This window comes from Lissotriton vulgaris, chromosome 2_1 (genome assembly GCF_964263255.1).
Source record: "Lissotriton vulgaris chromosome 2_1, aLisVul1.2, whole genome shotgun sequence".
Taxonomy (NCBI): Eukaryota; Metazoa; Chordata; class Amphibia; order Caudata; family Salamandridae; genus Lissotriton; species Lissotriton vulgaris.
Window position 1 is genome coordinate 770,633,549 of NC_141687.1, and position 17,834 is coordinate 770,651,382.

Here is a 17,834-nt window from a genome sequence, read left to right on the forward strand (position 1 = left end):
CTTCAACTCGCTGACTCCCTCCCTTTGTCCTCCCTGACCCTTGCCTTTCGTGGATCCTGTTTTTTTCTGGATCACTAATTTACCCTGGTACTGAATGTGTTATCTTTCTGTAATTAATTGAATGTTTTTTTTTTGCCTTTTGTTCCCCCTCTGTCGACCTGCCAGTTCCGACCCACCTCCTAGCCCCCTGTCCCTTGTTGCCCTTTGACTAAGCCCTCCTTCTCCCCTTGTTGGGGAAAGATCCAATATTCTTACTCTGGAGTCTCAGTGACCCCTATGAGAGAGTTCACAGCGTCAAGGGAACCATGCACAGCTGAGGCCTTACCAAAGCATTCCCTCTCCCATTGTTGGGGAAGGATCCAGTAGGTAGGCTTTGGAGTCTCAGAGACCCCTCTGAGAGAGTCAACTGCGTAAAGGGAACCTCACTCGGGAGATGTGGGAATGATACCACTTCCCCTGGGATCATAGCTTACCGGACCTTGGACGAGGTTTTTACCCGTTTACCGGTTTGTGCCCCCTTCACCCTCCCCCCTTTCATGCTCTCTCACCCTCCTCCCTTTCATGCTCTCTCACCCTCCTCTACCGCTTTCCCTCTTTCATTCTTTGTCTACTTCCTCTGCCCCTAGCCCCCTGTCCCTTGTGCCCTTTAAGTAAGCACTCCTTCTCCCCTGCAGTCTCAGCGATCCCTCTGAGAGAGTCCACAGCGCCAAGGGAGCCACTCACAGTTCAGGTATGTTATGGTGCCCCTTGCCAAAGCACTCCCTCTCCCCTTCTTGGGGAAGGATCCAGTAGGTAGGCCTTTGAGTCTCAGACCCATCTGAGAGAGTCCACTGTGTAAAGGGACCCTCTCGCAACGGAGTTGGGGGAATGATACCACTTCCCCTTGGATCACAGCTTACTGGACTTTGGACTCATCTATTACTTGTCTACCTGTTTGCGCCCCCGTCACCTTCGTTCTTGCTGGGTCTCTCACCCTCCCACTCCTCTTTCCCTCCTTCATTCGTTGTCTACTTCCCCTGCTCTTACCCCTTCTCCAATTAATCTCTCCCCTTGCCTGCTTTTTCACTTACACATATTGTCATTATTGCTTGTCTCGACCTAACATGTAACTATGTAGCTATGCTCTAAAAACTGTGTAACCTTTGTAACGATGTAACCTGTAACTGTGGTCTGATACTCATGTAAAGCGCTCAGATATCTCCGGATCTAGCCAGCGCTATATAAAACCTTTCACATAAACAAATAAATAAATAAGAAGACAGGCTGAATACGCGTGTAAGGGACTTCAGGGAACGTAATGTGTAAACAGCTGTTAAATGAATGCTAGACTAATATCATGAAGCGCCTTAAAACAGATACACTTTTGAAAATGATAAGTTTCTTCACAAAAGCCAATGTAAAGCTTAAAAGTGGGTGGAGATGTGCGTATGTTGTAGTAATTCAAGAAAAAGTCTGACAGTTTAAATCCGGGCCACTTGTAGATGATGAACTAGATGAGACAGAAGCCAAGGTACATTGCATTTGCTTGGTCCGAACCCGATCCCAACATAGCTTGAAGAATGGCATGATGAGAACACCCAGGAACAAGAAACAAGACTTTCTTTAAGGCCTTTAGTTGGTGACAACAAGAGAAAGTAACCTTCTCAATTGGATGGGACACACATAAAGTCCTGTCCATAATAAATCCTATTTGCTGACAGTATGAATTGGAGATGGACAGTGTTCCCAGCTCAGGAGGCCACTAATTGGCTGACCGGCAAGAGGCCAGTCTCAAAATAACCAGGACATCATGAATTAAGTTTTAAAGAGTAGAACATTCCATGATGATGAATGTCCTAATGGTTTTAAAGCTATACTTTTATGCACAATTCATGTTTATTATATTTATCTTATAGGCAGAGCAGTATGGGAAGTCGGCAAGTATACTCAAGAAAGAAAGTGTACACCCCCACAAAGCAAATCTCACTGTATACAGCAAGGAGTACTCCAGAAATGTAAGTGTTATTTCCTTGAAATCTCTCATACATTTACTTCTGGTGTTAGTTCCTGAGTCAAGTGAGCTTCCATCAGCTAGAGAGTGTAAAGTATCCTAAATGCCACCGACGTTTTAGAAACATCCTTACTGTTAATTCACTAGAGATCTGAGAAAAGAATATTGTTAAAAGGAAACTAACTGGAAAACAATGGTTTTGTCCTTTTTGAAAAAGTAAACAATAACAACAAAAAGGTTCTGTCTGTTCTCTTTCCTTGTTTTAGGCTCATATAGCAAAGGCTGTGGAATACTTGTGTCACTGGGTGCCATGAGCTAATATTAAAATAGGTGTACTTTTGCATAAATGAACCATAGTTTGTCCTTTCATCGCTTCATGTGTTGTATTTTGTGCCCATAAACCCTAAAATGACTCCTCTTGCCCCCAATGAAGTTAGAATTGCAAACATGTATCCTACTTGACGTATGACTGGTTATTAATTTTATAATATTCTGCAGGTTGTGCCAGTGGAAGTTGGAAAAACGTTTTAAATTGTTTATATTTCCTTCAGTTGACCTTTCTGTCTCCTGGTAAACTAAAATGTGAGTTAACTGCTGATTGCACCAGCGCCAATATTAACTTGTGTTCTGCAGTGTATTCAACAACATACTCTGGATAACTCTTCATGAGTAAGGCATTTTTTTACCCGTACTGCTGAATTGTCAATTTCCACTCTTTTCATTCTTTTGAGGTATTTAGAATTTTAATTGTGGTCTGTTTTCCTGTCTTGTCCATCAGCATAGATCAGCTTCAGCTTCATTGAGGATCACCTTGATCTTTAAGCATTTTTTAACTATCTCAGAAAAAGCTACGCCTAACATAAGCTGTGAATGACTTGTTATTGATTCTGTACTTTAAAGGATCCTCATAAGATCATTTTTAAGTTTCCACATATAGATGAGATCTCACTTCATTCACTTTAGTTGCTCTACCTGAGAACAGTGAATTTAAGATCCGTTCGAAAAATGAACTGGAAATGTTCATACAATTAGGTGCCCCAACACGTTTTCTTTGGCCCAGACATACCATACACCCATTTTGAGGAAGTGGTCAACATTTTTAATTTCGCAACATGCCTATTTGTTGCAGATCACGTTTGTAATTTAACCATCCTGCTCGGCCACCCTTGAACAGCTGTGTCAAATACCCTTGTGGGAACAAGAACTTTGAGTTCTGTGGGAAAAGTGATAGATTCAGCGTTGGTAAAGAACCTTCCATTGCTTTTCTCTCTTCTAAACCGGTTTCTCAACAGACTGATAATTCTGATGTTTCCCACCACCCTGCAGAGCCCAAAATTCTAGTGTCCTGGGATGTCAATTTCTGTAGTCCATATAGAAAGTAACAATGGTTATCAGATTTCTTGTGGCCAACACCATTAAAGTATATTTGCTACTTGGTTACAGCCTTGTAAGTCTTTCATGGGGAGCTTTCTTAGTGACTGGGTAGTCCAGCACACTCCCATATTTTGGCGTCTCCCTCAAATTCACCCTGTGTCTTCCAAAAAGGGATATGACTATGGGGCCCTTGTATCAAAGTACAGTTTTGCTTATCGCTATTAAGGACTAACAAACTGCTATGTAGGTAGGATTCGCATTTAAAATAGCGATTCCTACGCATTCCTTATTTGCGACTCGCAAATTGCGAATCTTTGAACACCATTTCAGCACCCTATCCCACCAGTTGTCCATACCTACTCCTCTCCCCGCACCTGCTCAACCCAAAGACCCCTCCTGGCTCTCCCCTGACTCCCCGACGCTAACCCCTCTCCCTCTTGACATACGAAACCTTAATGACATATACCTTTCTTTGACCTCTATTCTATAACCCTCTCCTGAACCCACCCCCTCATGACTTCTAGCTAACTCACCACCCCCCAAATTACCATGCCCCTAATGACCGTCTCCCTCCAACCCCATATCCCATCTCAAACCCCACTCCTTCCCCCCAAGCTCACCCCCTAGCTACTATACCCCTTCCTGCCCCTTCTCCTCCCTCCCCAAACTACACTCCAAGCCCCAATCCTGATGCTGTGTCTCCTTGCACCCCTTACATGCTCTCCACTCCTGACTCTTCATCTCCTACCTCTATAACTATCCCGCCCTTCGCATTGCCCCTCCCTCCCTCCCAAGGCCGGAGCACACCTCCGTTCCCTCCCCAGGCATCCTCCACAGTCTCAGTACTACCCCCGTCCCCCGCCTCTCGCCCTCTCCGAACACCAAACCTCCCAACCAGCCAACTCAGACCATACCTCCTGCCCTCCTCCTGCCCCAACCACATCCCACCTCACTTTTTTAACCCAGGCACTTTGCAACATTGACTGCAATATCTCTACCTTGGTTACAGAACTTGCCAGACTTAGAGAAGACTTTAAAAATGTTATATCCCTCAACCCTAGAACCCGCCCCTCATGGTCCTCCTCTCCATGCTCTGGCCCTCTTAAATGCCCATATCCCAAACGTTTGATATCCACCCCTCTTCCCAACCGTACACACAGACCTCTTCGACCTTGAATGACTCCTCCTCCTCCAACCTATCAGACATTTGCAACTCCTACCTAAATAAGTCCCCCCCTAGAGGATTCTTCCTTCCCTCACTCCAACATCCCTGTTACCATGGGGATCAGCAGTATCCACTCTTCTCCCAGCTCCCCCAAACCCCCCCAATGCACCGCCATTCACTCATGCCCTCCCCCCAATACTAACCCTAAACCCCTGACCTGCATGCTCGTGCACTGACACTCAGCCTTTCGACATGCGACTGAAATATCCAAAACCATCTTTAGCGAAGATATTGACATCGCCTTCCTCGCGGAAACCTGGCTCAAAGATCACTCAACACCCATCCTCGACCTACTCTTCACCTGCTGGTTACATCATTATCAGGAAAGAAAGATCAGAGAGAATAGGGGTGGTTTAGCAATTATTTGAAAAAAAGAACACAAGCTCTCCCTAGCCAAGAACAATGACTACACAACCTTTGAATACCGTGGAGCCAAACTTAAGATGAAGGGCTCTCCCCCAATACCACTTATTTGGGAAACAAATTTGCACCGGGCATAGTGCTCAATAATCATTTGTGTAGCAGTTATACCATAGATCTTTGATCAAATTATGCAACAAATACGGCTATGGTACAAAAATATATCTTTTTTATTTCTTTTCTTTATTACTTCTTATAAATTATTTCAAATATTGTAAAAAGACATACATACATGTAATCACTGATCATTTCTATAAAATACACATCCTTAATCCTACTCTGTACATATATAAACCATAAATTGCTGTAAGGTGTGATATACCTGTGAGGTATAGATGTCTTTAGTTCGTACACAAAAACAGTCAGTTATTACAATAAATCTAAATGATGTTCAATTGGATACACAATTTAGGTCCATTTCAGATAAACTGATCACAGTTGTTAATTATCAGACACCATATCTGTACTGATTTTGAAAAAGACACTGGTTACAGATCTTTATTGTCACCCCCCAATACCACTACACACTATCTACCACCCACCTGGTGAGCCTCTGCCCTTCGCTGAAGAACTATCTAACCTTCTTACGCAATTTTTACTTTATAACTCTAAAAATCTCTTCCTAGGAGATTTATTTACCTTCACTGGAACGAACCAGAGGATCCCACAATCAACCTTCTCACTGATCTTCTCGAGATTAGCGACTTCAAACAAAACAACTTTGCCACTCCCCAACCCACTCCACAGGAGCAATTCTTGACGCCATCATCGCTAACACGGATCCCTATCCAACATCATCCCTCTTGATTGGTCTGACCACTACCTCCTATTGTTCACGATTTCCCCCTCAACCCCGCCCACCCCAGCTATAAGCAACAAAACCACGATTGTGACCAGAAATCTTAAGCAAATGCCTCCTGGTGCACTTGAGTCCAACTCCAAACCCAACTTCGTCTCACCCCACCCTCACTCAATGCAAATGAACTCACGCAGCACTTTAATAAAACTGTCTCTTAGGTTTTAGATCAACTTGCCCCTCCCAAACTTAAAACTCTAAAAAATATCCCCTCCAAATCATGGTTTACCTCAGACCTCAACAATTAAAGACGTTCACTTACACTCGCTGAAAGAACATGGAGACAACACCCTTCCCCTTCCCATCTCGCCCTCCTTAGAACCGCTAGATCAGCCTACAAAAAACACATTTTCTCTGAAAAGGCATCTTTCCATCGCTCGCAGCTCTCCCGTGCCCAGAACCGACCCAGGGAACTGTTTAACATTGTTAGAAACCAAACCTCGCCGGCCCCCCTCAACTTGTTCTCCACTAACAAGTGTGAAGAAATTGCTAACTTTTTGTCCAAAAAAATTGCAAAAATTGATCAATCCTTCCTTGTAACTCAGCCCTCCCAACCACAATGTTCTTGTGATGCTACCTCAATACCACACTCCCCCCTGACTCTTCCCCCTACTCCTTCCGTATACCTTCCTTCATCTACCCTGCCTGAACCCTATCACTAACCCACTGCTTAAAAATAATGCCTCCTGGCATAATATCAACTCCGTTTCAGAACTGGAAGTCTTTAACATCTTATCCAAATTAAAACCATCCTCTCACACAAAAGACCCGCTTCCATCTTCCCTCGTTCAAGATCTAAAGCACTTCATCGTCCCTGATTGGGCCAATATCATTAGCTTCTCCCTTTTTACAGGGTGCGTCCCTGTCTCCCTCCAACTTGGACAAATCACACCCATCCCATAAAACCCCAAGGCTGATCCTAATGATCCTAACAACCTCCACCCCATCTCCAACCTCCCCCTTCTCTCCAAAGCCCTTGAAAAATGTGCCCTACTTCAATTAGATATACACATTGACACCTACAACCTGCTTAACCCTCTATAATCTGGCTTCTGTAAAGGCTGCAGCACAGAAACTGCATTGCTTAATATAGTGGATGACATCCACCTCACCCTGGATAAGGGCGAGACCTGCCTACTCAGTCTTCTCGACTTCACTGCTGCATTTGATACAGTTAACCATTCAACCTTACTTAATGCACTAAAAGATCGTTTCGGCCTAAATGGCACTGTCCTAAACTTCCAACACAGAACCCAACAAATTAAAATTCAAAACTACCTCTCTTGCCCCACACCTGTCTCCCTCGGTGTCCCACAAGGATCTATCCTCTATTCCGCTCTCTTCAACCTCTTTATGGAAACCCTTACCCTCATACTTAAACAAGCCAAAATTAACTGTCACTTGTATGCTGATTACACCCAACTGTACTATAAAATTAAATCCCACTCCGATATCTTACACCTCAACACTGCCCTAACCAAGATTCAATCCTGGTTCCACTCCAATCATCTCAAACTCAATCCAAACAAAACTGAAATCGTTCTTTTCTCTACTAAAAACAACCCTCTCCCAATTCAAACATGGATCGCTGAACTTAATGCCCTAAACTGTTCTCCCTCGCCGAATCAGTAACATCTCTTGGCACACCATCAACAGTAAGTTAATGCTCAATTCCCATATAAAAAATTGGGCATAGGGAGCACTCTTCACACTCCGACATCTAAAAAAAGCAAACATTTCATTCCAGCGGAAGATTTCAAATCGGTTGTCCAATCTCTAGTCCTCTCCAAAATTGACTACAGAAACACTTTACTCTCCGGAACTCCCAAAGTTCACCTTGCCCCCCTCAAATCTGTTCTCAACCTAGCAGCCAGGCTAACAACCGACTGTAAACGTTTCAACCACATCTCACCTGCCTTCAAGGCCCTTAAATGGCTTCCTATCGAAGGCAGATTCTCCTACAAAATTGCCTGCATTACACACAAAACCCTTTATCAAAAGACCCCGCTTTACCTCTCAAACAAACTCAACAAAGCGGGTTGGGCCCACCCGCTGAGAAGCACCAACTCTCTTCTCCTCATCCCGCCTCTTCTGAAAAAACAAGCCTCTCAATCCCGCTCCTTCTCTGATAAGGCCCCTGGAATACCCTCCCTAAAGATCTAAGAGGTAACCTTTCTTATGTCAGTTTCAAAAAAGACTTTAAAATACACCTGCTCAACAAATATTGGGGAACATAATCCCTCTCTTACTGTACTTGCTATACTCTCTCTCCTCACTAATACCCTCAACTTCTCCCCCTCTCACGATACATCCCCTTCCCGACCCCTCTTCCCCCTGCCTCCCTCCTAACATCCCCATGCCACCCTTCTCACGCGCTCAACCCACCAGCTTTTTTCTAACCACTGAGCCTACCCCATGTATACAGTATTATAATTTGTTACATCATCCTTTGCATGCTGTTTCTTTTTAAGCTGCCCTTTCTTTCCTTTCTCTCACCAATTACTCTATAGTACTCAATATTCTATTTTAATCCACCATGTTTGATTGCTGCATTTGAAACAATTGTTCTGTATTCCATTAACATCAGCTTACTATTGTTAAGCGCTCTGATAGCCCTGGGTGGAGCCAGCGCTATATAAAACTTCTTAAATAAATAAAATGAAATAAAAGAAAGGAATGGCGTCCCATTCATTTCTATGGGCCAAGAGGCCCATAGGAATGAATGAGAATTGCGCACGCAAATTCAAGGGCGCAAGGGTTCCAAAAGGACACCCTGTTGCACCCCTGAAATGTGCATGTGTGCACATGTAGCGCAAATACATGTCCAAAGGGCATGTATGTGTGCCACATGGCACTTTGAAAAAAGCATAAAAGTGCTTTTTTCTAAGAAATCGCAAATTACCACCAACTTGAAGTTGGTGGTAATTTGCGATTCCTTAAGGCAATATTGCATTTTGCGATGCCTACTAGCATAGTATTTAGGGAATCTCAAACTGCGATTCTCAAAATGCTTGGGCAAAATAGGGAATCACAATTTTTGCGATTTCCTTATTTTGCGAGTTGGTTTTTGTCTACCTACATTTCACACAGCTAAATTGCGATTGCAAACGCTGAAATTCTGCAAATTTCAGCGTTTGCAATCGCAATTTAGCTTGATACATCTGGCCCTTATTACCCTGAATCATTCTCTTGTTTAAGGAAAAGATATTCTGCATTCCTCTCAAGCCCCCTCCCTAGAGAGCAGAGTAAAGAAGTGCCCGCATAAATGTGAAGAGGCAGTGGGATAAAGATGCTTTGATTAAAGACTAAGACTACAGTCTTCACATGGCCCAGTGGTAGGCAGAAACTCATATATTTTATTGGTCATAGAAACGTTAAGCTACTTCGACATCCTGATTTGTCCTATTCTCCATCATAGATCTACATTAATATTCATAAAACATGAATATCTCTGCCTGTTCCCAGCATCCCAGAAAACGTTTGGAAGACAGAAAGTTTGCTTCTAACAAAAACAATTTTTCTTGTTAGGCAAAATTAATGCGTTACATTTATTTTTCTATTCATGTAAATTGTAATCCATACAATACAAACTGAATTATTTCTAAGTGCAGACCAAAGTGAAAAAGGATTAAAAGGGAGAAGAAACGTTTGCTAAAAAGTTTTTGTTACCTTTCTGAAAACCGCAAGTGAGGGAGAGTCCTTTTGTAAAAGTGAAAAGTTCACAAAGATTTTAAACTTAATACTAGTTTGGACAGGTAGCCATGGAAGTCTGTTAGGAAATATTAGGTGCCTTTAATAAATTCTAGCAGTTAGCCTTTCAATTGCATTTTGAACAGCCTGTGGTTTTCTTGGTATTTCATTGATCTGAAAAGGGCAGGTATGGGGTGTGAGAAGGTGGCCTGATATGCAGTGCTCACTATTCTAGTGAACACTATGTATCAGTCCAGCAACCCTTATTGATGATTGGTTGTAAGTCAACCTTATAGACCAGCTATCCTAGTAGCGTGGATACAAGCAGTCTAAGGCTAAAGACTCGAGAGGGCGTGTTAAGCCAGCTGTTTACCACACATATACCCCTTGAACACCAAGTGAAAGGACACCACACAAGTGTTATGAAAATAAACAAGTTATTTATTAAGATTCACAACAGCCCTGTACTCTTTATGAGGACAGGGTACTAAGCACAAAACAAAACTCTTACGAAAATACTTAAGTTAGCACAGTATATACAAATGCCCGAGGGGCACGGAAAACCATATACTCTGAAAGTGGAATGCGAAATTACTAGCAGGTAAGTACAGTACTAATAGGCTTTGGAATCGCTAGATCTTGACTATAGAATCTTCAGATTACTTCTAGGAGACCCAGGGGACTCGGGTGCAGAGTGTGCACTCTCACGCGTGATGCGGGACAAAGTCTATGGTAGCTAGTAAAGACAGAGTTAGTGTTCTCGGGCGAGCCCGACCTGGTAGGAGGAAAACGAAAGTGGATTCTGACCCTTGGATAGTGAGGCTATGCTGGGGCACCGAAATGCCGAAGTTACCTAGCCCAGGGGCTGCAGCTGCATAGGTCTCAAAAGACGTCGGGAATCCTCGTAGACGGACCAGGAGCCTGGAAGAAAGAAGTTGCTGGCAGGCGACCAGTGAAGAAAGTTCGATGGATCCAAGCCTGGATCGAAGGAAGATGACACCTGAAAGCAGAGGGGACCAAGTTCGAGACTACTAGCCAGTAGTCAGGTGGCACCAGGAGGGCACCGGATGGTAGTCACCTCGACTAGGTGGGTGGGTGACGCTGTGCTCGCAGATCTCACGGACCTGGAGGCGTTGTCGGCGACCAGGATGGAGGAGCGAGCTGTCCCACGAAGATTGAAGCTGTCGGCGTCGCTGGACCCAGGATTGGGCAACAAAGCCTTGGCAAATTCAAGCCCACGCGGTGGACTCAAAATGGCGTCTGGAGTGGACCAGGAGGGTCCGGGGTGCCTCTCTTGAAGAAGGAAGCAAGGGCCAGTCTGGAGCAACCAGACCAGCAGCAGTGATGTCGTCGGGCGTCGTGTAGAAGGCCACAAGCCAGCCGGCTAGTAGCCACACAGCGCGGTGAGCACGCAAAAGCAGAAGGGCCCCACGCAGATCGTGGAGATACTGGAGGGCTGATCTTCGGTGCTGGAGCTGCTCAGGGTTGGGGCTTCTCGGGCCCCAAAGCACTCACCAGTGGAGCACACGGTGGGCTTGTTACAAAGAAGTCGTGCAGTCTTGGCGATCGTTGGTCCCTCGAGGTCTCGTCGCACTCACAGTTCTCAGCTTTGCTGTAGAGGTGAGTAGAGGTCAGAGGTGCCAGGGAAGCCGGGTCTCGTCGAGCTGGGTCGTCGGATTCGTGAAGAAGGACTTGCAGCAGACCGCAGTGTTCTTAGGATGGTGCCTGCGGATGCAGGGTGACTACTCCTTAGCCACAAGGGAGAATCTTGAAGAAGGAAATCTTGATGCCTTTCGCAGAAAGTCGGGTCTTGATTCCAAAGATGATCTAATTTGAACAGGGGGCCCGCTCCTATCTTTATACTAAAAAAGGGGGCTGACCCGGTGACTAGGTCCTGCCTATGGGTGGGACCAGGAGGGGGGTGGTTACACCCCTCTCCCCTGCCGGACTTTCCCCAGTCCAGGGGCTGGTGTGCCCCTGGAACTGGTTCTGACTGGCCTATGCGTAGTGAGCACCGGGGTGCCACTCAGCAGTCACCTTCCTGTAAAGCCCTGCCTACCCAGGATACACAAAACTCTGTCTGGGATGGTGCTAGCACCGCCCCGGACAGGAAACCCTTTGTCCAAGCCTCCCTCACTGGAAGGACTCCCAGCAGCAGGAGGTCAGACTCGTGTCTGTGGTGGCAGCATCCATTTTGTGGAGCTGAGGCTTCAGTTAACTTTAAACGGGGTTCACAGTTACATACATGTCGTGTCCCTCTAGAAGGGTGGAATGCTAACCCCGTCGCTAGAATTGGCGAGGGGTTAGTATTCCAATTCGTATGACACCTTACTCGACATGTTTTGATAAAGCAATACCAAAGTTAGCATTTAACCGCGAGGATTATAATGCACTTAAGAGTATATGGTATGCGATATCATGGAACAGCTGTTAGGACTTGGTTCCGCAAGCTGCAGACAGGCTCAGCTCATGCCAGAGCACCATCTCACACGATTCCAAGCACTCTGCCTTCAGGATTGTTAAGGCCTGCCATAGGAGTGACTGATAGGAATCTGTGTGTCCATTTTAGGGTTAGATATAGGTATACTATATCTACAGCAAAGGGTGATTACACGACTTTGCCCCAGCTGTCATGCAGCCAGTTGTGTCAAATTTAGGAGGCCAGCCAGGGGTGGCATAATACATGCTGCAGCCCCTGGCAGCCCTGGGTACACCCATGCCCTGAGTTACAGGGTCTGATAGGGTGGCCCAGTACCAATTGGAAATGCACCTAGGGTACATGGAATCCATTTTAAAGAGAGAGCAGTAGGCCTGAGGTCCTGATTGGCAGGGTCCCAGGTCGACTATGTCAAAAACCAGCTAAAACACAGGGCAAAAAGTTGGGGGCAACCATAGTCAGGATGTACCTTCCTACACAACCCCCCCCCCCCCAAACGAAAGGAGATAAGGCTATCCTTGTCCAGGTAAGCCTCTATTACCTAAGTGGCCATATAAGGAAGGACCAGCTCTGGCTTGGTTTCCCCCTGTGTCATGGTCCACTAGGCAACCCCTCACCCTAAGGGTATCTGAGGGTCTCCACCATAGGGAATCTCTGTCTCTGGTGTGTCTTGGGAAAGTAAAAGGCTGATGCTGGGATGGAGTACTGAAGTGAGGCTCCTCTACCTTTGGGCTCAACTTCCTCCAATCACCATCCATCATGTGTGCTTTTCTTTCTTTAGCTGAGATGCACTGAGCTCTCAGGGCCAGCCTCTGGCTACCTAAAGCTGGAGGCTGAGTCCCTCTGTTTGGCTTACTGGCGGGACAGGTCAGGTCTGGGGTTTTTAGGCCCCATGTTTGGCTGTGCCCAACAGTGTCCAGCTGTGGGAGGTCCCTAACTACCTTTAAGGGGGATCCCTCAGGAGTCTGTTTTATTTTCACTTGGCTAGGTTTACCAGCTTCAGTGATCCTAATCTGCTGATTAAGGAGTTCTTTTGGACAGGGGGCCCTTTGGGGTCCACCACTGGCCTCCCTGACCTCTTCAGCCCTGGGCTGACTGAGGCAGGGTAGAGAGGTGCAGGTTACCTGCTCCAGACTGGGTCCCACCTGGGAAGGGTCCACTGCCATCAGGGGCTCTGCCAGGCTAGGCCTGACTACCTCTGGGGCAGTTCCTTCAACAGGGGTAGAGTCAGTTCCCTGAGGAGGCTGGCTCTCACCTAGTGTCTGGGAGGGGGAAGACTCTTCTTCCTCCTCAATGCTCTCTGTTTGAGTGGAGTGATCCATTGTTTCAGGCTTCACAACCTCACTATCTGTTTGAGTAGAGGCTGAGACCATTTCAACCATGCCAACCTTTTCAGGAGGGCACTCAGTTTGTGTTTGGGCTGTGTCTGTCACAGCCCTCCTATCCTGTTCTGGAAAGTCTGTCTGAGCCTGGGCAGTGGCTACCACTGCCCTTCCAACCTTTTCAGGGAGGAATGGTGCTTGGACTGGGGCTGGAGCTATTACTGCCCCACTAACCTGTCTGGTTAGGCCTATCATTCTGGAGTGAGTTTCTTGCTCCACCTCAGCCTATGCTGAGAGTTCCAGGTCATTCCCCAGTAAGCAATCTACAGGTAGGTTATCTGTCACTGCCACTCTCATGGGCCCTGTGACATTACCCCAGCTGAGCTTGACTACTGCCATGGGATGCCTTCTCTTCACTCCATGAATGTCTGTCACCTGATAAGTAAAACCAGGGGTCAGTTGAGCAGAGGGGACCAGATGGTCAATCACCATGGTGATGCTGGCCCCTGTGTCTCTGAATGCCTCAACTTTCTGACCATTCACTATGACCTCTTGTCTATACTTTCCCAAAATGTGGGGTCCAGTAGTGAAGTTGGCAAACCCCATGCCAGTCTCACAGACAAGAGTGTGGTCAGGGGACCTGGCTAGGCCATAGTCCTCCTGATTGCCCAAAGTAATGCCCACCACATTCTTGGGGGCACTCCCACCACCTGGGGGATTACCACTAGTGGTAACAGGAGGTTTAGGAGTATTACCTGGGGGTATATTTCCCTTATTGCCATTTTTAGGGCAACTGGCATCAGTTTTGTAATGGCCCACCTGTTTACAGGTATGGCAATAAGGTTTCTTCTGTTCTGAAGGAGTGTTCTGGGACCCACCACCCTTGTTGGAGTTTTGGGGCCCTTGGGAAGTCTTCTCTGTGGATTTATCCCCACCCTTCTCTTGAGGCTTGGTTGATTCCTTCTTTTGGTCACCACCCTGGTTTTTAGGCCTGACCCTGGTTCTGACCCATTTGTCTGCCCTCTTACCCAATTCCTGTGGAGAGGTTAGATCAGAGTCTACCAGGTGCTGGTGTAATAACTGGTTCTGACAATTACTTAAGATTTGCTCCATCATAATTAGATTGTACAATCCTTTAAAATCAGTAACCTTACTACCCAGTAGCCAGCCTTCAAAAGCCTTAGTGGCACAATCAACAAAGTCAGCCCAATCCTGAGACTGAGTTTTCTGGGTGTCTCTGAACAGCATCCTGTATTGTTCAGTGGTTAAACCAAACCCATCAACCAGTGTATTCTTCAGGACTTGGTAATTGTTAGCATCCTCAACTCTAGTAGTGAGGAGCTTATCTCTACCTTTACCATCAAAGGAGAGCCACAAGATAGCTGCCCACTGACTTTGGGGAACACCCTGCACAGTGCAGGCTCTCTCCAAAGCAGTAATCCATTTGCGGATGTCATCCCCTTGTTTAAAGGGGGGCACTATCTTATTCAGGTGCTTTGTATCAAAACTCCTTTCCCTATTGCTAGGTTTATTGCTGCCACCAGTGGGCTGTAGCCCACATAATTCTTGATGTCTAGCAAAGGCAAGTCTCTCTTTGGCCAGGGCAAGTTCTTCCCTTTCAATCCTCAGTTTGACTGCCCTTTCTTCAGCTTCATACACTCTCCTCTGAGTGGAAGTCATCCCTCTGTGAGAAGAGATGTGAGAGCCATTGGTTCGAAGGGATCTGTTAGAGCCTCTTGATAGAGACCTAACTCGTCCATTCCCAATGTTAAGCTGACCTGAGAGTGGCCCCAGGGGTCCCCCAGTACCAATCTCATGTCTGCTTAAGTTGGACCTGGTTAGTCTGCTGACTTCTACCTGTCCCTTATCTGCCTCATCCCCTGACAACTGATCCTCATCCTCAGCATCATCTGCTTCCTGGAGGGGATGGTCATGGTTATCAAAGGGTCCCTGTAAGGAGGGCATACTCCCATCTGGATTAGAAGGGTCTGGGTTACCAGCCCTACTGGCATCATAAGCCTCTAAGAGACCAATCAGAAAGGAAGTTGTGAGGTTAGACCCCTGTCTTATCTTCCTGGAGGTACACACTTGTCTAATCTCCTGGAAGCTAAGAGCAGCATATTTGGAAGTGGGGACCTGTGGAGGGTCCACTGACACAAGGGGAGACTCAGAGTTTCCTCCTTTGTCTGACATGCTGATTCTAGTGTGGTGTAAGTGATGCACCTACCTACACTATGTGTTTGCCTACTGATCCCTTGCTAAGAGTTGCAGCCAAGGTGTGCTAAGCCTTGAGGAGCTACAACAGCTGGTTCAGTAGAACTCAGAGTATTCTAAGCTAAGTTATATGTACCTGAAGTACTTATGTGATCTTTCAACAAGATATTCTTAGGATACGTGTGGTAGAACAACAGCAAGCTCAAATCCCAACCGCTGCTCACCAATGTGAGAAGGTGGCCTGATATGCAGTGCTCACTATTTTAGTGAACACTATGTATCAGTCCAGCAACCCTTATTGATGATTGGTTGTAAGTCAACCTTATAGACCAGCTATCCGAGTAGCGTGGATACGAGCAGTCTAAGGCTAAAGACTCGAGAGGGCGTGTTAAGCCAGCTGTTTACCACACATATACCCCTTGAACACCAAGTGAAAGGACACCACACAAGTGTTATGAAAATAAACAAGTTATTTATTAAGATTCACAACAGCCCTGTACTCTTTATGAGGACAGGGTACTAAGCACAAAACAAAACTCTTACGAAAATACTTAAGTTAGCACAGTATATACAAATGCCCGAGGGGCACGGAAAACCATATACTCTGAAAGTGGAATGCGAAATTACTAGCAGGTAAGTACAGTACTAATAGGCTTTGGAATCGCTAGATCTTGACTATAGAATCTTCAGATTACTTCTAGGAGACCCAGGGGACTCGGGTGCAGAGTGTGCACTCTCACGCGTGATGCGGGACAAAGTCTATGGTAGCTAGTAAAGACAGAGTTAGTGTTCTCGGGCGAGCCCGACCTGGTAGGAGGAAAACGAAAGTGGATTCTGACCCTTGGATAGTGAGGCTATGCTGGGGCACCGAAATGCCGAAGTTACCTAGCCCAGGGGCTGCAGCTGCATAGGTCTCAAAAGACGTCGGGAATCCTTGTAGACGGACCAGGAGCCTGGAAGAAAGAAGTTGCTGGCAGGCGACCAGTGAAGAAAGTTCGATGGATCCAAGCCTGGATCGAAGGAAGATGACACCTGAAAGCAGAGGGGACCAAGTTCGAGACTACTAGCCAGTAGTCAGGTGGCACCAGGAGGGCACCGGATGGTAGTCACCTTGATAGAGCGCGCAGTTCACCCGGGTCACCGTATTCACCAATTACCTACACGCACTGGGCCCTGGCGTGCATAAAATTTAATACACCATTGACATTTGGGTGAACTGGGTGATGGCTTCTGCTACACGCTTCTATGAGTAATTAGGGTTTGGGTTACACCTCTGCTTACCATGTACCTGACTTACCACAGGTACAACTTTCCGACGGACCTGGAGCTATAAGGGAAAATTGTAGACAGGGAACCTAGAAAGATATATTCTTTATACTACAGTACAATACTTATCCACAATTTCTGTAAAATGACCACAGACACCTGATGAAGTTTAAAACTTTATATAGAGGTTCAAAGAGAAGATGCCAAGACAATAAGCGATATGCAGAATAATATATCAAACATCAGAATCAACACCAAAAAGTAACTTTGTATTAGAATTATAACCATTAGAATATATGGGAAGACTAAAGGTAGGAATTTTAGAACAGAACTAGTCACTGCAACTTTATGCTAGGAAAAATAGGACGGGATTGGGACCTAGAACATGTATCTAACCTAATCGCTTAAACTATTCTTACTAAATTCACTGCAATCAGCTAAAGGAAAGGGAAAAACTGGAACATACTAATAAAATATAACAGTTTGGCAATTTTCTAAAGGTGGGGAGAGAAGTGGAACAATTCTACAACAATTGCATATAACTTGTTCTCAAGGTGATAGAGCAATATCACAGGCAAGAGTGCTAAAAAAACAGAGAGAGAGAGAGAGAGAGAGACGCAAACCCACAGGTTAATATTTACCTAGGTCTGAGAGAAGACTAACCCTGGCCACGGGTCAGTTGGAAGGACGGGGACTAGGACCCTCAGAAAAGGAAATACCAGAATGCGAACAGGTACAGCCCACGGACAGATCAGGACAGGATACCCCTCAGGTTCGGGTCAAATGACTGGGCCTCCCAGGGTACGACCAACACCCACAGCTTCGGACAGCAACGCCTGCGTTACCCCCTTCTGCAAGTAATCCGCCAGAAACCCCGATTGGATTCTCGAATTCCCCAGCAAAGTGCTTCGCCAGCACTTAGGATTTTCCACCCCTTAGGAGTTTGTGGAAAGTATGGACAAAGTGCTCCGCAGCACTTTCAGATTGAGCACCTATTGAGATCGTAGGGTCAGTGACAGGTCTGCTACTCGGACAAGTCG

At 46.0% G+C, this 17,834-nt stretch overlaps 1 protein-coding gene across 3 annotated transcripts in view; it reads left to right on the forward strand.

Moving 5' to 3' along the window:
- ERICH2 (glutamate rich 2) overlaps positions 1–17,834 on the forward strand; it is a 406,715-nt gene that overhangs the window by 159,759 nt on the left and 229,122 nt on the right. For all 3 annotated transcript variants that reach the window (XM_086958687.1, XM_086958688.1, XM_086958689.1), the window contains one exon: positions 1,896–1,994. In XM_086958687.1, the coding sequence (XP_086814813.1) occupies positions 1,896–1,994 (99 nt within the window). The remainder of the gene's footprint in view (positions 1–1,895; positions 1,995–17,834) is intronic.